This window comes from Sceloporus occidentalis, unplaced genomic scaffold (assembly GCF_023333645.1).
Source record: "Sceloporus occidentalis isolate IW3139 unplaced genomic scaffold, rSceOcc1.0.p SCAF_216, whole genome shotgun sequence".
Classification (NCBI taxonomy): Eukaryota; Metazoa; Chordata; class Lepidosauria; order Squamata; family Phrynosomatidae; genus Sceloporus; species Sceloporus occidentalis.
In genome coordinates this window covers 374,150-388,548 of record NW_028317196.1, presented here as the reverse complement: position 1 = coordinate 388,548, position 14,399 = coordinate 374,150, and the positions used below count along the sequence as shown (strand labels likewise).

The window sequence follows — 14,399 nt, the reverse complement described above, 5'->3', positions numbered from 1 at the left end:
CATTTTCTCAATACCCAATGTGGGAATATTTATATATATATATACTGAATGTATAAATGAGATTAATTAATCAGTAAATAATTTCATTTTATCTCTTTTATTTGCCTGGATATTCCTTGAAAATCTAAATCAAATTGGTTTAAAAAAATAACGTGCAAATTGTGGATTTAATTTCCCAAAAAATAAATATCCAATAACAGTTTGTGATGAATTATTCAAAATGCAAAAGTGAATTTATATTAAAAAAAAACAGGAAAAAAAATATTTTTTCACATATTTTGGATCACATGGTGTAGAGCAGATACATTCCATTTGTTCGATTTGCTGGAAAACTATTTAAATAATATAGATTTTTCCTTTTTCAATTTTCTTTATATTTCCCGGGATCACAAGCTGAAAACCAGAATGTTACTGAGATCTTTTATTTTTTTTAAAAACGGGTTTATTTTTTTAAACAGTTTAATATCTTTTTAGATAAAATGCAAGAATAACTACAGGAGACATACAGAAAAAAACGAAATGTTTGTGATTTCATATTTACAGGAAAAATAGAAATTAAATACATAAAATTCGCAAATTATCAGGAATAATGAAAGTACTGACCCGGGACTCCGGCTGCTCCTGGTGACTTCAGTCCCAATATAATAATCCGAATTCTGCAAATCAGAATAATTAAAGAAAACAGTTTATCCGAATTAGACTCTCAGTCTCACGACATATCCTGCAAAGTGAGTGTCTCTCTCCCCCAAGGGAGGTCTCTGAGCACAAGTAAGTCTCTCTGTGTAGCTGGTAGCACTCTCTCCTCAGTCTCTGTGCCCATGTGGATAAGTCTCTGTGCCCATGAGGGTAAGTCTCTCTCCTCAGATGGGTAAGTCTCTCTCCGGAGGGTAAGTCTCTCTCCTCAAGTAAGTCTCTCTTTCCAGGAGGGTAAGTCTCTCTCCTCAGATGGATGAGTCTCTCTCTCCAGGAGGGTAAGTATCTGTGCCCAGGGGCAATTGTTTGCTACTCCTCCTGTGTCACTTGGGGTGGTGAGTGCTCGCTGTCACTTTGCTTTTCTGCCCCCTTTGCCCTCTCCTGCTCATTGAGTTGGTCGCTGCTGGGGATCGAGTTCTTTTTGGGGCGACCCTTGGGTTTAGTGGGGGACTCCAGGCCCCCTCCCTGTAAAACCTGAAAAACGGGGGAAAACAAACGTTATAAACTGCGAAATTTCGAAAATTTAAATAATTTAATTATAATTAATTTTAGGGCCAGTAGAATAGAATCTGTGAGAATGATCGACCCCCTTTCTAATCATATTACAGAGATCCATTATTAATAATAATTATACATATTATGATTTCACTCCTGGTGATGCAGACATTTTCCCATTTAATATAACTTTATATTATTTTTAATTAGTCATTAAGTCGCGTGTCACTAATTAACAGGAAGTGGATGTAATGTCATAATTTGCCTAATAATTATCTGACTTGAGACATGTGCAGTGATCCAGGGCATGTTACAGGAATTACCTTGCAAGCATGTAGCATGCACACATTACAGGGATAATAACATGCAATAATAACATGTAATAATAACATACAATGATAACATGTAACAACATGTAATAATAACATGTAACAAAAACATGTCATAATAATATGTAACAAAAACATGTCATAATAATATGTAATAATTACATGTATTACTAATGAGTCTGTGTTCATACAGAAAATACATATATATATATATATATATATATATAGACATGGTTGGTTGGTGTTCGGGCAGCCAACGGGAAGTGTGGTGGTGGTACTTACTATTTTCTTCCATTTCATCCTCCGGTTCTGGTACCAAGTCTTAACCTGCAGCTGGCTGAGACCCAGAGATTCTGCCAGGTCTATTCTGAAATCAGATTAATGGGAGTTATTCACACAGCAGTCAGACATCAGCAATAGATAAACAGTAAAAAACAAACAGGAGAAGACATTACAGGATCTCCGGGAACGTGCAGGGAATGCCCCATGGAAATCATTCCAAGTATGTTAAAGCTCTGGGGCCAGTGGCTCCTCTGAGTGGGGAGAGGGGCCTCCAGGCTGCAGATAAGTATGCTGAGGGATCACTTCACCCCACTGGGGTTACCCTGCTTATGAAATGGTTTAATGGGAAGAGTCAAATTTTTTTGGGGGGGCATCATAATTATTGGGGGTCAGTTAATGCTGGGCCCTGGGTTTGGGTGCTTTATGTAGAGATTTGGGCCTGATATCCGATTAACTCCCTGATATCCGATGAACTCCCTAATATATGTCACAGATACGCAACCCTCAAAATGTTTCTACATTAACTCAAGAAAACTGTGATTGTGGCAGTTCTTATACAAATGTATGATTTACAGATAAAAACCCTGGTTATTCTGCTGTATAATAATTAGTCATGTAGAAGAAAATAACATAATCCATACCAAAGAATATTTCCTAGAAATAATTAACAATGTGGGTCATAACAATAATAATAATAATAACAATAAAAATAATAATAATAATAATAATTGCAAACTCTGAGAGCTGTGCCAGCGGGTCAGTGTGATTTCCATAAAGAAGATGAAGTGTTAGTGGGTGCGTGACGTTCCACGAATGCTGTGGATTTACCTGTCAGGGGTGGAGAGGTATTTCTGCTTTTCAAATCTCTTCTCCAGCCCCATGAGCTGTAACTCGGTGAATACCGTCCTGCTCCTTCTGCCCTTCTTGGCTTTGTTGCCCTGCTCTGATACCCCAGCCTCCAGTTTCCCTCGGAGGTGCAGCTCAAGAGGCAAGTGGTGTGGGGAGCCTGGGCCTCCCTGCAGTCCGGAGCCGGCCGCCAGCAGGGCAGAGCTGATGGGGGAGCCCAGTCCGGGGCAGGAAAGAGGGGTCAGAGGAAACTTGAAAACCGAGGCCTGCTCTGCCTTCAGGAGGGCTGCAACAAACGCATATTAACACATTATTAATATTATTCATTATTGTTATTATTATATTAATATTGCTATTATTACACGGTCAGTGAGTGCTGTAAGTATTTGTGCCATTTTAATATAACATCTCACATCACTTTTATCACTTATATACCCAGTGATCGGTGCTGTACATTGGAATGCGGTATGCACGGTGCTGAGCAGGAAATGTATTACTCGGCTCTAATGAAGGCCGACCTGGCAGTCAAATGGTTAATCCATGCGCAGCACGAAGGGGATTTAGTCACTTTAGTAAACGAAATTTGGGACATTTTCGTTCCCCATCTGCCCAGGAAATCAGCCTCAAAATCAGTAATGAAAAGGTGACTTTGGGTGAAAATTAACGGTTTTGGATTTTTAAAAATTATTTTAGTGGGTGAATCCATGGACTCTGATTCCACGAATAATTCGCTTTATTATCTGTGATTTATCAGATGTTTGTATGAAATATTTCTGACAATATTTCCTGTGACCTGAAGACAGAGGGGATCCAGATTTACTAAGTAGAAATTTCTTAACAAACCCCTCCAATTCGGATTAATTAATTAGGTTTTAGGCGACAATTGGAGAAAAAAACCGAATAAACTGAACAAATAAATCCAGGGAGTCACGAGTGGGAAAAGAGATCACGACGTACAAAACCGGCTGGGTCTGAGACAACATCTAACATGTGACAATAAAATGTCACACACTAAATACACACATGACTCACACATACACACAGGGGCCACATGCATGAATAACACAGGGGCCCCACTCACACTAATGCGAAGATTTCGGATTTAGCTCTAGGTATTTGAAATCATTTTAGCAATAATATTACAAATTACACAAAAAAATAGAATATACTTCAAAATCACGCAAAATGTGTAAATTTATAACAGCTTTAAACCCCGAAATACAGCCCAGTGGTCCCAACTCTCATTTTCTCGAGATTATTCGAAAATAACAGAGCAAGAAATGAAATTTCTGCAATTTAGGAGCAAATTTGGAAACTCTGTGGTTTTACTTAATTTCTCCTCCCCAGAATGTTACGATTTTTTCCTATAAATTCCAAAGTCTGGATTTATAAAATTAAATATAAATGTCGCAGAAATTGTTAACCGGACCTTTTAGTTCAGGTTGCGAAAAATATTCACAATATGGAGCTTTTTCCATATATTGTTTAATGTTTCTATGTTTTATCGGAATTGAATTTCAAAAAAATAATCTCAGAACTAAAAATTGACAAATATTCAGATTTTTGTTTAAATTTCACTGTTTGTGATATTGGGGAAAAATCTTCCAGATATAAATATAAAAATAAAATAATAACAAACATCACAGGGGAAAGGGGGTAAAAAGAGCAGATTTATACAAACGCACTGGCACCGAAAACACAACACAAACTACACACTGACACCTACGGATACACACTGACACACACTATACACAGACAGCATAAGCAGTATCCAATATGTTGGGGCAGTTTACACACACACACACACAAAAACACATACTGTAACATTGTATCCAACACATACACAGTGAGGTATACATTATAACACTGCAAGAACACAAATAAAATGTAACAATGTACACAGGCAGATATATACTGCACTCACCACACACATTGATATAGTGTAACACACCACACATACACACACACACAGATACCTAGATACACACATACAGATACACAGTACCGCTATACACAAATACACAGTGCCACTATACACAGATACACAGTGCCACTATACACACAGACAGTACGGGGAATGGCCAACCAGGGCCTATAAGTTGAGCTGTCAGGGGCAGGAACATGAGGCAGGTAGCAGGGGTAAGTACATACCGAGGTGATTGTGATAGGGTCTGGCTGACAGCAGGGCTTGTACCCCGAATTTCAGCAGATCCCCAGAATTCGGAGACACTTTGGAGTCCTGGTGATCAGTCAGAATCTCCTCGATCATAAAACTTCTGTAGCGATGGGACCTGTGATCAGCAAAGGCTTCAGGGGGCAAATAATGTGCCCCTATCTCCAAGGGGTGCTGCATGGTCACCGTCCCAGGGGGTTATAACAATCCAAAAACCAAGTGCCCCCCAACAGACAGACCCAGTGATTCTCAGAGAAGAGAGTGGGGTCCCCCTAGAGAGCGCTCAGTGTCTGCAAACTGCCTGCTCATTCTCCTTGGGGTAAAAGCAATCCTCTGCCTGGGCTGCTCAGCATCCCCTCTCTTTGCAGGCCTTGAAGAAGGGGTAAATCCTCCCTCTGGTGATGGAGGGAGAGGGGCAGATCCTGGCAGAGGGGTAAATCCTCCCTCTGGTGCTGTAGGAAGTGGGGTTGATCCTGCCTCTGGTGCTGCAGGGAGTGGGGCAGATCTTGTCTCTGGTGCTGCAGGGAGTGGGGCAGATCTTGTCTCTGGTGCTGCAGGGAGTGGGGCAGATACTGCCTCTGGTACCCGGGGTAAGTCAGCTGTGCTGAGGCTGCTGGGGACTGACTCTGCGGAGGGTGTTTCTGAGGCCTTTCAGCTGGAGATCTCTGTCTCCGCCCACCCGATCCCTGCAGGACAGACAGACAGACAGACAGGGGGCAGGACCCACATCCCAAATTCACCACCCTGCACTCCCCAGTGACTGATCACTCCCCCACCGAGGGCAATTAGCAGAGAGTGGGCACTTATCATTTACCCCAGAGCCCCACTAATCACTGATTAAAAAGCTGCAATTATGTGATACACAGCACTGCTATAAATTATTTACTGTAACTCACAGATCAGTTCTAGCTTTTAAATAACACGTCACGCGTGATTTATTCTGACAGCTCACAGAAAATTAGCTTTCTAATTACTGTACAGAAATAGCAGAATATTATAATGAGTTTTCTGTGATAAACCTGTCCATTAATGAGTTTACTCTCCAAATAATCATTTCCTGGCTTTTATTATTTATAATGACTCCCATCACCAGCAGGCTGCCTTTTGGGGAAATATCTGGATTATTGTATAATTACTTTTAATTAATGAGCGATTTCCACAAGAAAAATATATATTTTAAAGTAGAATAACAATCAAACGTTCTTTTCAGCGATTTAACCCTTGAAACATGCAGTATGTGTATACAGGTGTTTGTATGGAGGGGCAGTAAAGCCTAGGGCATCTTCAGTGAAGGTTTAAGGGAGAGCGAAACGTCGGCTGCGCTTTTCCTATTTAATATTATTAGAAAAATGTAGGGGCCACAGCATGGGCCCCCAGAAGCCTCACTGTTCGTTAGCGGATCATATGTGTGTGTAATTATAACACAAAAAGAACGTTAAAGTGTATAAATCAAGTATAAAAAAAAGTGTAAAAAATCAAGTTCGATTTTATTTTAACATATATATATTTTATATATATGTGTGTGTAGTTCTGAGTGTGTGTATGTGTATGAGTGTGTGTATTTGTGAGTGCTTGTATGTGTAAGTGTGTGTGTTTTATGCACCTATTCGTTTTACACATATTTTAAAAAAGCTCGATTTTTAAATTTGGGGAATTGTATTTTTCTATGTATTGTGATGTTTTTTACTTTGTTTTATTTAAACCACAAAGCCAAGTTACAAGTCAGAAATGCCCTATTGTATTCGGTATTACTATGGAAACCGTTACTTTTTAACCAAATCTAGGCTCGCACAAATAAATACAGATTTTGAGGACACAAAATGATCAGCCAATACCCAGGATTGGGGTAAATGAAGAAACTTAATGTTTCACTCAAAGTGAAAGTTCCGAGGAAATAGCGTGGATAAAAAATCTATCATTACATGTGTATTATATCTAAATCATATCTATATTATTTTATCTGTATAATATAGTATATATATATATATATGTTTTATAATATGAGTTTTATATCTCTATTATATCTGGGTTTTAGGTGTATTATATCTATAATATATATATATATATATTATATCTGTTTTATAATATGTGTTTTATATCTGTATTGTATCTATATTATTTATGTGTATATTATATATGTTTCATATGTGTATTATATGTGTATTATATCTATATTATAATATCTCTTTTTATAATATGTGTATTATATCAGTATTGCATTACACATTTTATGAGTTCTATTAACATCTATGCCTATGTATTGTAATATATTGTATTCGTTAGAATATCTATATATCATCTATATCTGTATATATATATATATATAGATATAGATATATATATTATAGTATGTATTAGTTATTAGTTAGAATATTTAGATATCTATATTATCTATATTAGAATGCATAGTACCAGAATATCTCTCTCTATATATTTATAGTATCCGTATTATATTTAATATATGTGCATTAAATGTTCCCCGATCTAAGCTCCCGGTAAATGCTGCAGTTTTTGGCTGATACAGATTTTGATTTTATTAAATAAACTCCCAGTTATTATTATTATTTTTTATATAAAACCCAAAAATATATATTAACCCATTAGTTGCTGGGGTGATCTCTTTGCCCCCGGTTGCTGCGATTCGCTTCTTCCTAACGCCCGGCAGGTGAATCCCGACGCGTCTTTCGTTAATGTAACGGAATTAAACAATTACGGCTCTGAAATGAAGCCCCGCTGAACGTTTCCACCTCCATTAACTTATAAATAGAAGCAACTGAAATGTGCCCTTTCAGGGGTGACCCGTGACCCCGCTAATTAACCCTTCACAGGTTAAACACAGGCAGCAGTTTGTTCTGGGGCTGAACAAAATCACCGAAAACACACAAAAAAACTAATTTTTTAATGAGCAAAGAAAACGCAAAATCTACCCAAGTTAAAAAAAATAGAGGCCAAATTTCGGATGTAAATGAGATTTTTAACTCAGATAAGATAAATGCCCCGTTTGGACCCCCTATGGCTGTTTAAAAAACATTTTTTTTTAAACTAAATTAATTAGATAAATTAGAATTAAGGGGAAATAATTCATTTCCTTTTATTAGAAAGAATTAAAAAAACGGAATTTATAGAGTTTTATTTTGATGCTGAGTCTGTGGGAATTAAACATTCTTGTATAAAAATTAAAAATAAACTGCACATTTTGTAATTGTATTTCATTTTAAAGCAGGTTATTTCTTTGTATCTCAGAAAATGATTTGTTACCCTATATTTTGGTACAATAATTGTTAATGGAATTATTAGGTATTTGGGCTGTTGCACAGAGGCTGGAGTGATGGGAGTTGGCATTTAAAGGAGTCTCATGTGTCTCATTTGATGTGGGAAAAATAGTAGGTAAAGGTAAGACATCTCCCCCCATAATGTAACCCCGCTCTGGGGCTTCTGAACATTAAAGAACTGGTGAAGATCACCCAAGGGTATTAGAGCAGAATAGATTATCCATTGCCACTTCTGCAGTGAGGCTGTTCCATTTATCTACCACTCTCTCCGAATTATATCACCATGAGTATTCCAGGAGGGTTACCCTGGACAGATAACTTTAGTTTTCCTTCTAACAGGGCAGGTTCAGTCACCTTAATGCCAGGTGTGTGAGCTGATCTGCCAATACATTGAGTGCTAGAAGACAGGAAGTGGTAGAATTCTACTCACTGCCACTTCCTGTTCCTTAGAATGTTAAGCGAATGATTGGGTTCTCTGGGTGTTCTGGTGATAAAGTTGTAGAGGAGCAGATTCGGTTACTTTTTTTCACGCTCCGGTGACCAGGATCAGCTGCCTGCGCCTGGACTTTGTGGTCAAAACCACTCTTTGTATCATTTCTCTACCATTGTACACCGCTGCAGAATATGATGGCACTATATAAATCATTCACTAATAATAGAAATAATACCCATGGTATGGAGGCCTTTGAGCCGGACAGCTGTCCTGATGGGTAAAGATCCCCTCCTGGGAGTACCCTCTGCCCCCCGGGCACTGCCCTGGTTTCTTGTACCCTTTGAGCCACCAACACATCCGCTAAAACTTTACCTTTTGCCTAAATTCCATAAGACACTTTTCTGCTGTGATTTTTGTAGTGGAGGCAGATTCCGCGGCCCGATTATTGAGGAGAAAGGACTCATTGCTGTGATTTCCGAGCGGTGACTCGAGGAGCATTTACCGCTTCCTGATAGTTAGGATCGAGTCAAACCTCAGCCGGAGAAGCGCTGGAAAAATGTGAACTTTGGCAAACGCTCTCGTCCTTCGCTACTAATAGTTCTTTTGCGTCCGGTTCATTGTATCAAGCGGCTGAGATTATTTGGAATCTTTCTGTAAAGCTTTATTTTTTTGTAATTTGGCGTATCCACCGGCCCACGCCATCTTTAAAAAAACCCAGAAAATCTGGGAGGAATCTAATGCTGCGTTTTATGGTATATTTTGACACAAATATTCAATATAATTAATTTAACTCTTATGCGACCAGAGCTCTTCACAGGCAGGTAAGATGGTGTCCACGGTGATGCTGGGATTATAATTAGAAGCTCAAACATTCTGGCCCAGTGTAATGTTAATGCCCCGCTACACGCCCTTTGTAGAGGAAAACTTACCCCTGGGCACCAGGAAGAGGATTTCTGGAGGGGTGGCAAGGGCCCCTGGGTTGCCTTCTGTCAAATGTCTGGTGTTTTGAGCGGAGCCTCAGCCCTGGTCAGGCATCTGTTCCCCAGATGTTGGGACTTTGATCGGGGCATTTTGTGCACATTTGACGAGTGGTCCATCCTCTCCAGTAAGGGAATCATTTGTTTCCATGCCCCACTTACAAGTTACAAGCACCTCCTCTGTGAATGATCAGGACTTGCCACAAATTCCTGAGATACTTGGTAGATTTTAACGGAGACACAAAGTTATATTATTTGGAAATTATTGGGAATTATTTTACGTGAAACGGATTTGATTCTGTAACGTTTTCTGATCTTGGTGGGAAGACATGAACATCAACCCAAAAATGGATTTTCTTTGATGGTCGGCAGAATGATGGAACGAGAGAAGGGAAAGAGGAAAGAAAAGCAGGGCAGGGACCGATGCTGGATGCAGTAAAGAGGGTTGGAATGAGCGAGGAGAAGGGCAGAGGGGTATTTTTTTGTAGACCCTATCCAGTGTCTCTTTATTCAATGGACGTTTGCCCAGGGCCTGTCCCCAGCCCCAGCACCCTCGCCTGTCATGACACCGGCACGGTGGGGCAGGAAGGCGGACGCGATCTCAGCGTTTAAATCATGGTCCAAGTCACACAAAGTCTGGAGGGCAGCAAACCCAACGTTTGGTGTTTCGGGAGTCCGCGCACCCAAAGACGTTTATAGCTGATAGGTTCTAACGGTCGTAACCCCGTGGTATGTATATATATATTTATACACATGTAGAACTAAGGTTCAAAATACCCATTGCAAAGTTTTTATCCTCATTTTTTTAGCGCACGCAGGCCGCCTGATCATCTTCCAGCCCGCGACCATTTCTTGGTTTTCTCTAATCTGTAAAATGTCGAGAGGCCGTAAGAGGTTAAGCAGAGAAGATCATCTAACGACAAAGATAAAGTCTGTCAACCGCACAGCAAACTATATCTTTAAGATGCGGTTTAGAGCTCTGCGCGGCCCCTCGAAGTTACCGCCATGAACGTGTCCGGCCGGGGGGCTTTGCGCTGAACCATTTCATAAATGACCTTTTAAGCAAAGCAGCTGACGGGGGATTATTCATTCATTTACGGACCCGAGAAGAAGAAGAACAGCGCTGAGGTCATTTGGCTTTTATCGGAAACACAATCATTTCTTCCATTCGGTTCTGATCCTCTCATAAATATCATAAGAGGCCATCGTCTGTTACAGGAACTGGCCTCCATAGCGAGCACGTTCCTCCGGCATGGCCTCCTTGCCACGGACCGCCTGGCACATACCGCGAGCCCACCCTACAGAACATACGCTCATATTATCCAAATATTATCCAAACGTTTCCAGAGGGGTTCAGAGGTAGAGATGAAATCTAATATTAAATAGATTAATGGTTTTTGTTGGCAGGTCTCAATGGGTTCCTGATCAGAGTTTATATAGTAACAGGAGGAGGTATACAAACAGTATTATTTCCCATGACGGAGCTGCCCGTACATCCAAAAACACAGCCCAGTGGGCTTTCAGCGCCGCACCGTGATGTATTACTGAACAATGATGTAATACGGACATTCGACTTTCAGGCACCTACCCCAATGGGGGGGGGGGTTAAAAAACGTGCAGCTTTCAGTATATCTGAGAATATTGTTATTACTTTTACACTAAAATAAGAGTATCGGACCCAAAAGCTGAAATATGGTGAGCTGAACCACGAGTTCCCGGGGGCCACGCTTGGACTCCAGGAACTGAATGGCGCACGGTCATAGAGCTTATAAGATGTGAGTTTTATCAATATTTAGAACACAAATCTAAGCCAATGTTGCCTTTTCTATAGCTTCTTATTTCATGATGTCATATGAAAAAAAAAGCACAGCCGGGGTCTCTCTGCCACCCACAGTTGCCTGGGACATGGGGGGTTAAAAATCTGAGCGCCTTCCTCAGATAAAAGTTAGGAAAGACGCAGGGAGACGTCGTCCGATGGGGAAGGAGGGAAGAGGAGGGCAGGCACAGAAAGAGGGAGGGAGAGGAATAGTGGAAAATCAAAGGGTTTATTTACCAAAAGGAAATATTATTGCAAGTCCTCGAAAAATAAATTAAAAATAACTTCTGCGGCAAACGTTTTATTTACCAAGAAGACATTTTATTCAAATTACTGTCTGGAGCTGATCCATCTCAGCACAACTCGCTTATTCATCCGCCGAAACTCTTCAACCCGTAGAGAAACCCACGAAAAAACCCGCATAAAATACAGGCGGCTTCGTCCACCAAATCATCGCGGAGGGCCGCTAATTCGATTTTTATAAAGTGAGGGAAAAAAAAAAAGACTTCCTCTCCAGAGTTTTTTTTATATCTAAGAGCAACAAAAATAATAGTGATAATGAAAAATATTATAAAAAAAATAATCGATGAAAATCGGATGTTTGGGTGGAATTTGTCCAGATGTTTCAGAAAATATAATTTTTTTTTTTTTTTTTTAGGATGTGTTGTTTTTGAACTTAGTTTATTATAAAACTCTAGAAATACAAAGGAGGACATAAGGAGTTTGGAGAAAAAAGCTCGGCATAGGAAAAAGGAGCCTGGGAAGATGGGGGGTCCGGAACATGCACGCGAGGGGCGCAGCTGGGATCAAGTGTGTCTGGCCACAAAATCCCAATGGCCGCTGATGCTACGGGGATACAGGAAAAAAAAACGCCTGCTAATTCGTAGAGTTCTTGTGTACCCTCCGCGGATAATATCCGTTAGTTTGTATCCTTGGGCAGTGGATTCCTCATCTTTACTGCTCTCGCTGTAAGGACCCCTTTCCAGTTGTGTTGGAAATGAGATTCCACAGAGAGCTTCGCACATTGGGGTCATGAAGCAATTTAGCTCCACTCTGGTGGCGTGTGAGGTCCGCCCCGCTGGGGCATTTAATTTACCCCGCCGACCGCTCCTCTGCTCCTAAATGTAGGGTGGCAGAAAAGGATTAGACTTCAGAAGAGTTTCACTGAAAGACGTTCACCCCGCAGATCGAATCTATTCTTGATGAAGCCGATTACGGGCGCTTACGTCCCAAGCCGTCATCTCACGGTTAAAGCAAACAGGGTTCTTATGGGGGGGGGGCAAATATTCCTTGGATTTGAGCAGAAAGCAGAAAAAGTCAATATTTTATTGGAAGAAGATCTCATTCTGACGGCTGGTAAAACGATTAAGTGCTTTCCCGGCACGGCCGTTTCTGTGAAGCGTTTTTGGGGCCGCAGCTCCACGCTTGGAATAATATTATTTTATCCAGCGAGATCTACAAACTGCAATATCCGCCGGTCTATTTCCGAGCTGCGACCATAAATTGGCTCCGGCGCAGGTACCGGACCTCGAGTCAGCGCCTCGCCTGCACTTTCCAAGAACATTTCATTAAGTTGGGCCATTTTGCCGAGGACGTCGTGAACGGATTCTATTCGGGAGACGCCGAGTGTTTATGGCAGAAATAACGACACCGTATCCCGCTTCCCAGAAAAAAGGGACTGTTATTCCTGGGTACGGGAGCCACGGCGCCCTGCGTAATACCGACAGATTACCCACAAAGTCAACGCATCCTATGAGAATCAGCGGATTTAGCTCTAATCACCCTCAGCCACTAAAATGTTTGGGAATAAAATCTATTAAAAGCGACAAGTATCGCCCATCTCCTACACGACAGATCAGGAGATTTAGAGACGTTTCATGTTTTTCTACACATCGTTTAATTACGTTTTGTTGAGTCCAGTTCTGTATTTTATTTTGAATTATGAATATCTCGGGCATAACGAGTGACTTAAAACGCAGACAATAAATGCTCTTTTTCAGTGAAAGATCAGGAAATCAATTAAAACCTTTTAAAAACATGCATTTTCAGCGTCTGGGAAGCCAAGCTATATCTACTTTTTTGTGAATCCTTTTTATGAGATTTTCTTGAAATAAGTAAACTGCACAGAGGTCGGTTGCACTTTTTCCACTTATTTTCATCACGAGGGTTAATATTGTTTTTGAATCTTTTAAAGAAAATACTCGGATTTTTCAGAAACATTAAACATGCAAATAGCCAAGTTCTGTATTGTTGATTTTTAGTAATTGGGGTTATTTCTGTGCCTCGACCCCAGACATGGGGCAGTTGGAGGGGATAATGTGTTTTGTGAGCTGGGGGGGGCTCTTGTGCCGTGAGCTCTGACCCCGGCAGGTACCCCAGGAGGGTGGTTACCGCCGCCTGCTTTTCCTCTCCCTACCGGACCTGCAGCTGGGTGTAATTGTTACTGACCCCGTACTATTTTTGGCCACTTGAAAGTGCTGCGGGGCATCTGAAAAGAGAAATTAGCCATTTATGCCATTTCGTGCTCATTTCGGCTACTTTGTGTGAAGCTGCGCCCCATCATTCGGCCAAGTGCATGGAATTCAGCGAGGAAGCAGTGTTTTGGCAGAATTTAATGTCAATGGCCATAGGAATGGAAATATGTTTGCCAAAGTATGTCAATGATCTCATTTTACTGAGAGGGTAGTACATAAGTGGAACAGCCTCCCAGCAGAAGTGGTAGAGGGCAATACAGTGAGGGTATTAAACATGCATGGGATAGACATACGGCTCCTGAATCTAAGACGAGGCCAACGACTGATTAAGGTTTGAGTCTTTACAGCAGGAGAAACGGGCGACTAGACGGGGGCCACCAGGGGCCGATCTGCCGGCAGGTTCTGGGTATCTATGATCAGGTCCTGGACTTTTTGGGGCTTTTTTGAAAACACTGTGCCATGGGTTTAACCAATGAAGTGCCGAGATGGCATCATTATTATTATTTGCGTAATTTATATTAACGGCAGGCAAATACAAGACTAATTTTACGGAGATAAAAGAATAAAGTGGGGGCCTTGCCCACAAGCTTACAATCTACGCGAACGGGA

At 40.8% G+C, this 14,399-nt stretch overlaps 1 protein-coding gene across 1 annotated transcript; it reads right to left on the bottom strand.

The window, feature by feature from the left end:
• Positions 1-1,002: 1,002 nt before the first annotated feature.
• LOC149277350 (homeobox protein BarH-like 1b) lies at positions 1,003-4,998 on the bottom strand. The gene is made up of 4 exons (XM_089503040.1): positions 4,797-4,998; positions 2,628-2,931; positions 1,800-1,884; positions 1,003-1,167 (listed from the first exon to the last, which is right to left on the bottom strand). The coding sequence occupies exons 1-4, from the start codon at positions 4,996-4,998 to the stop codon at positions 1,003-1,005; spliced, it is 756 nt and encodes a 251-aa protein (XP_089359166.1).
• Between the last annotated feature and the right edge of the window lie 9,401 nt (positions 4,999-14,399).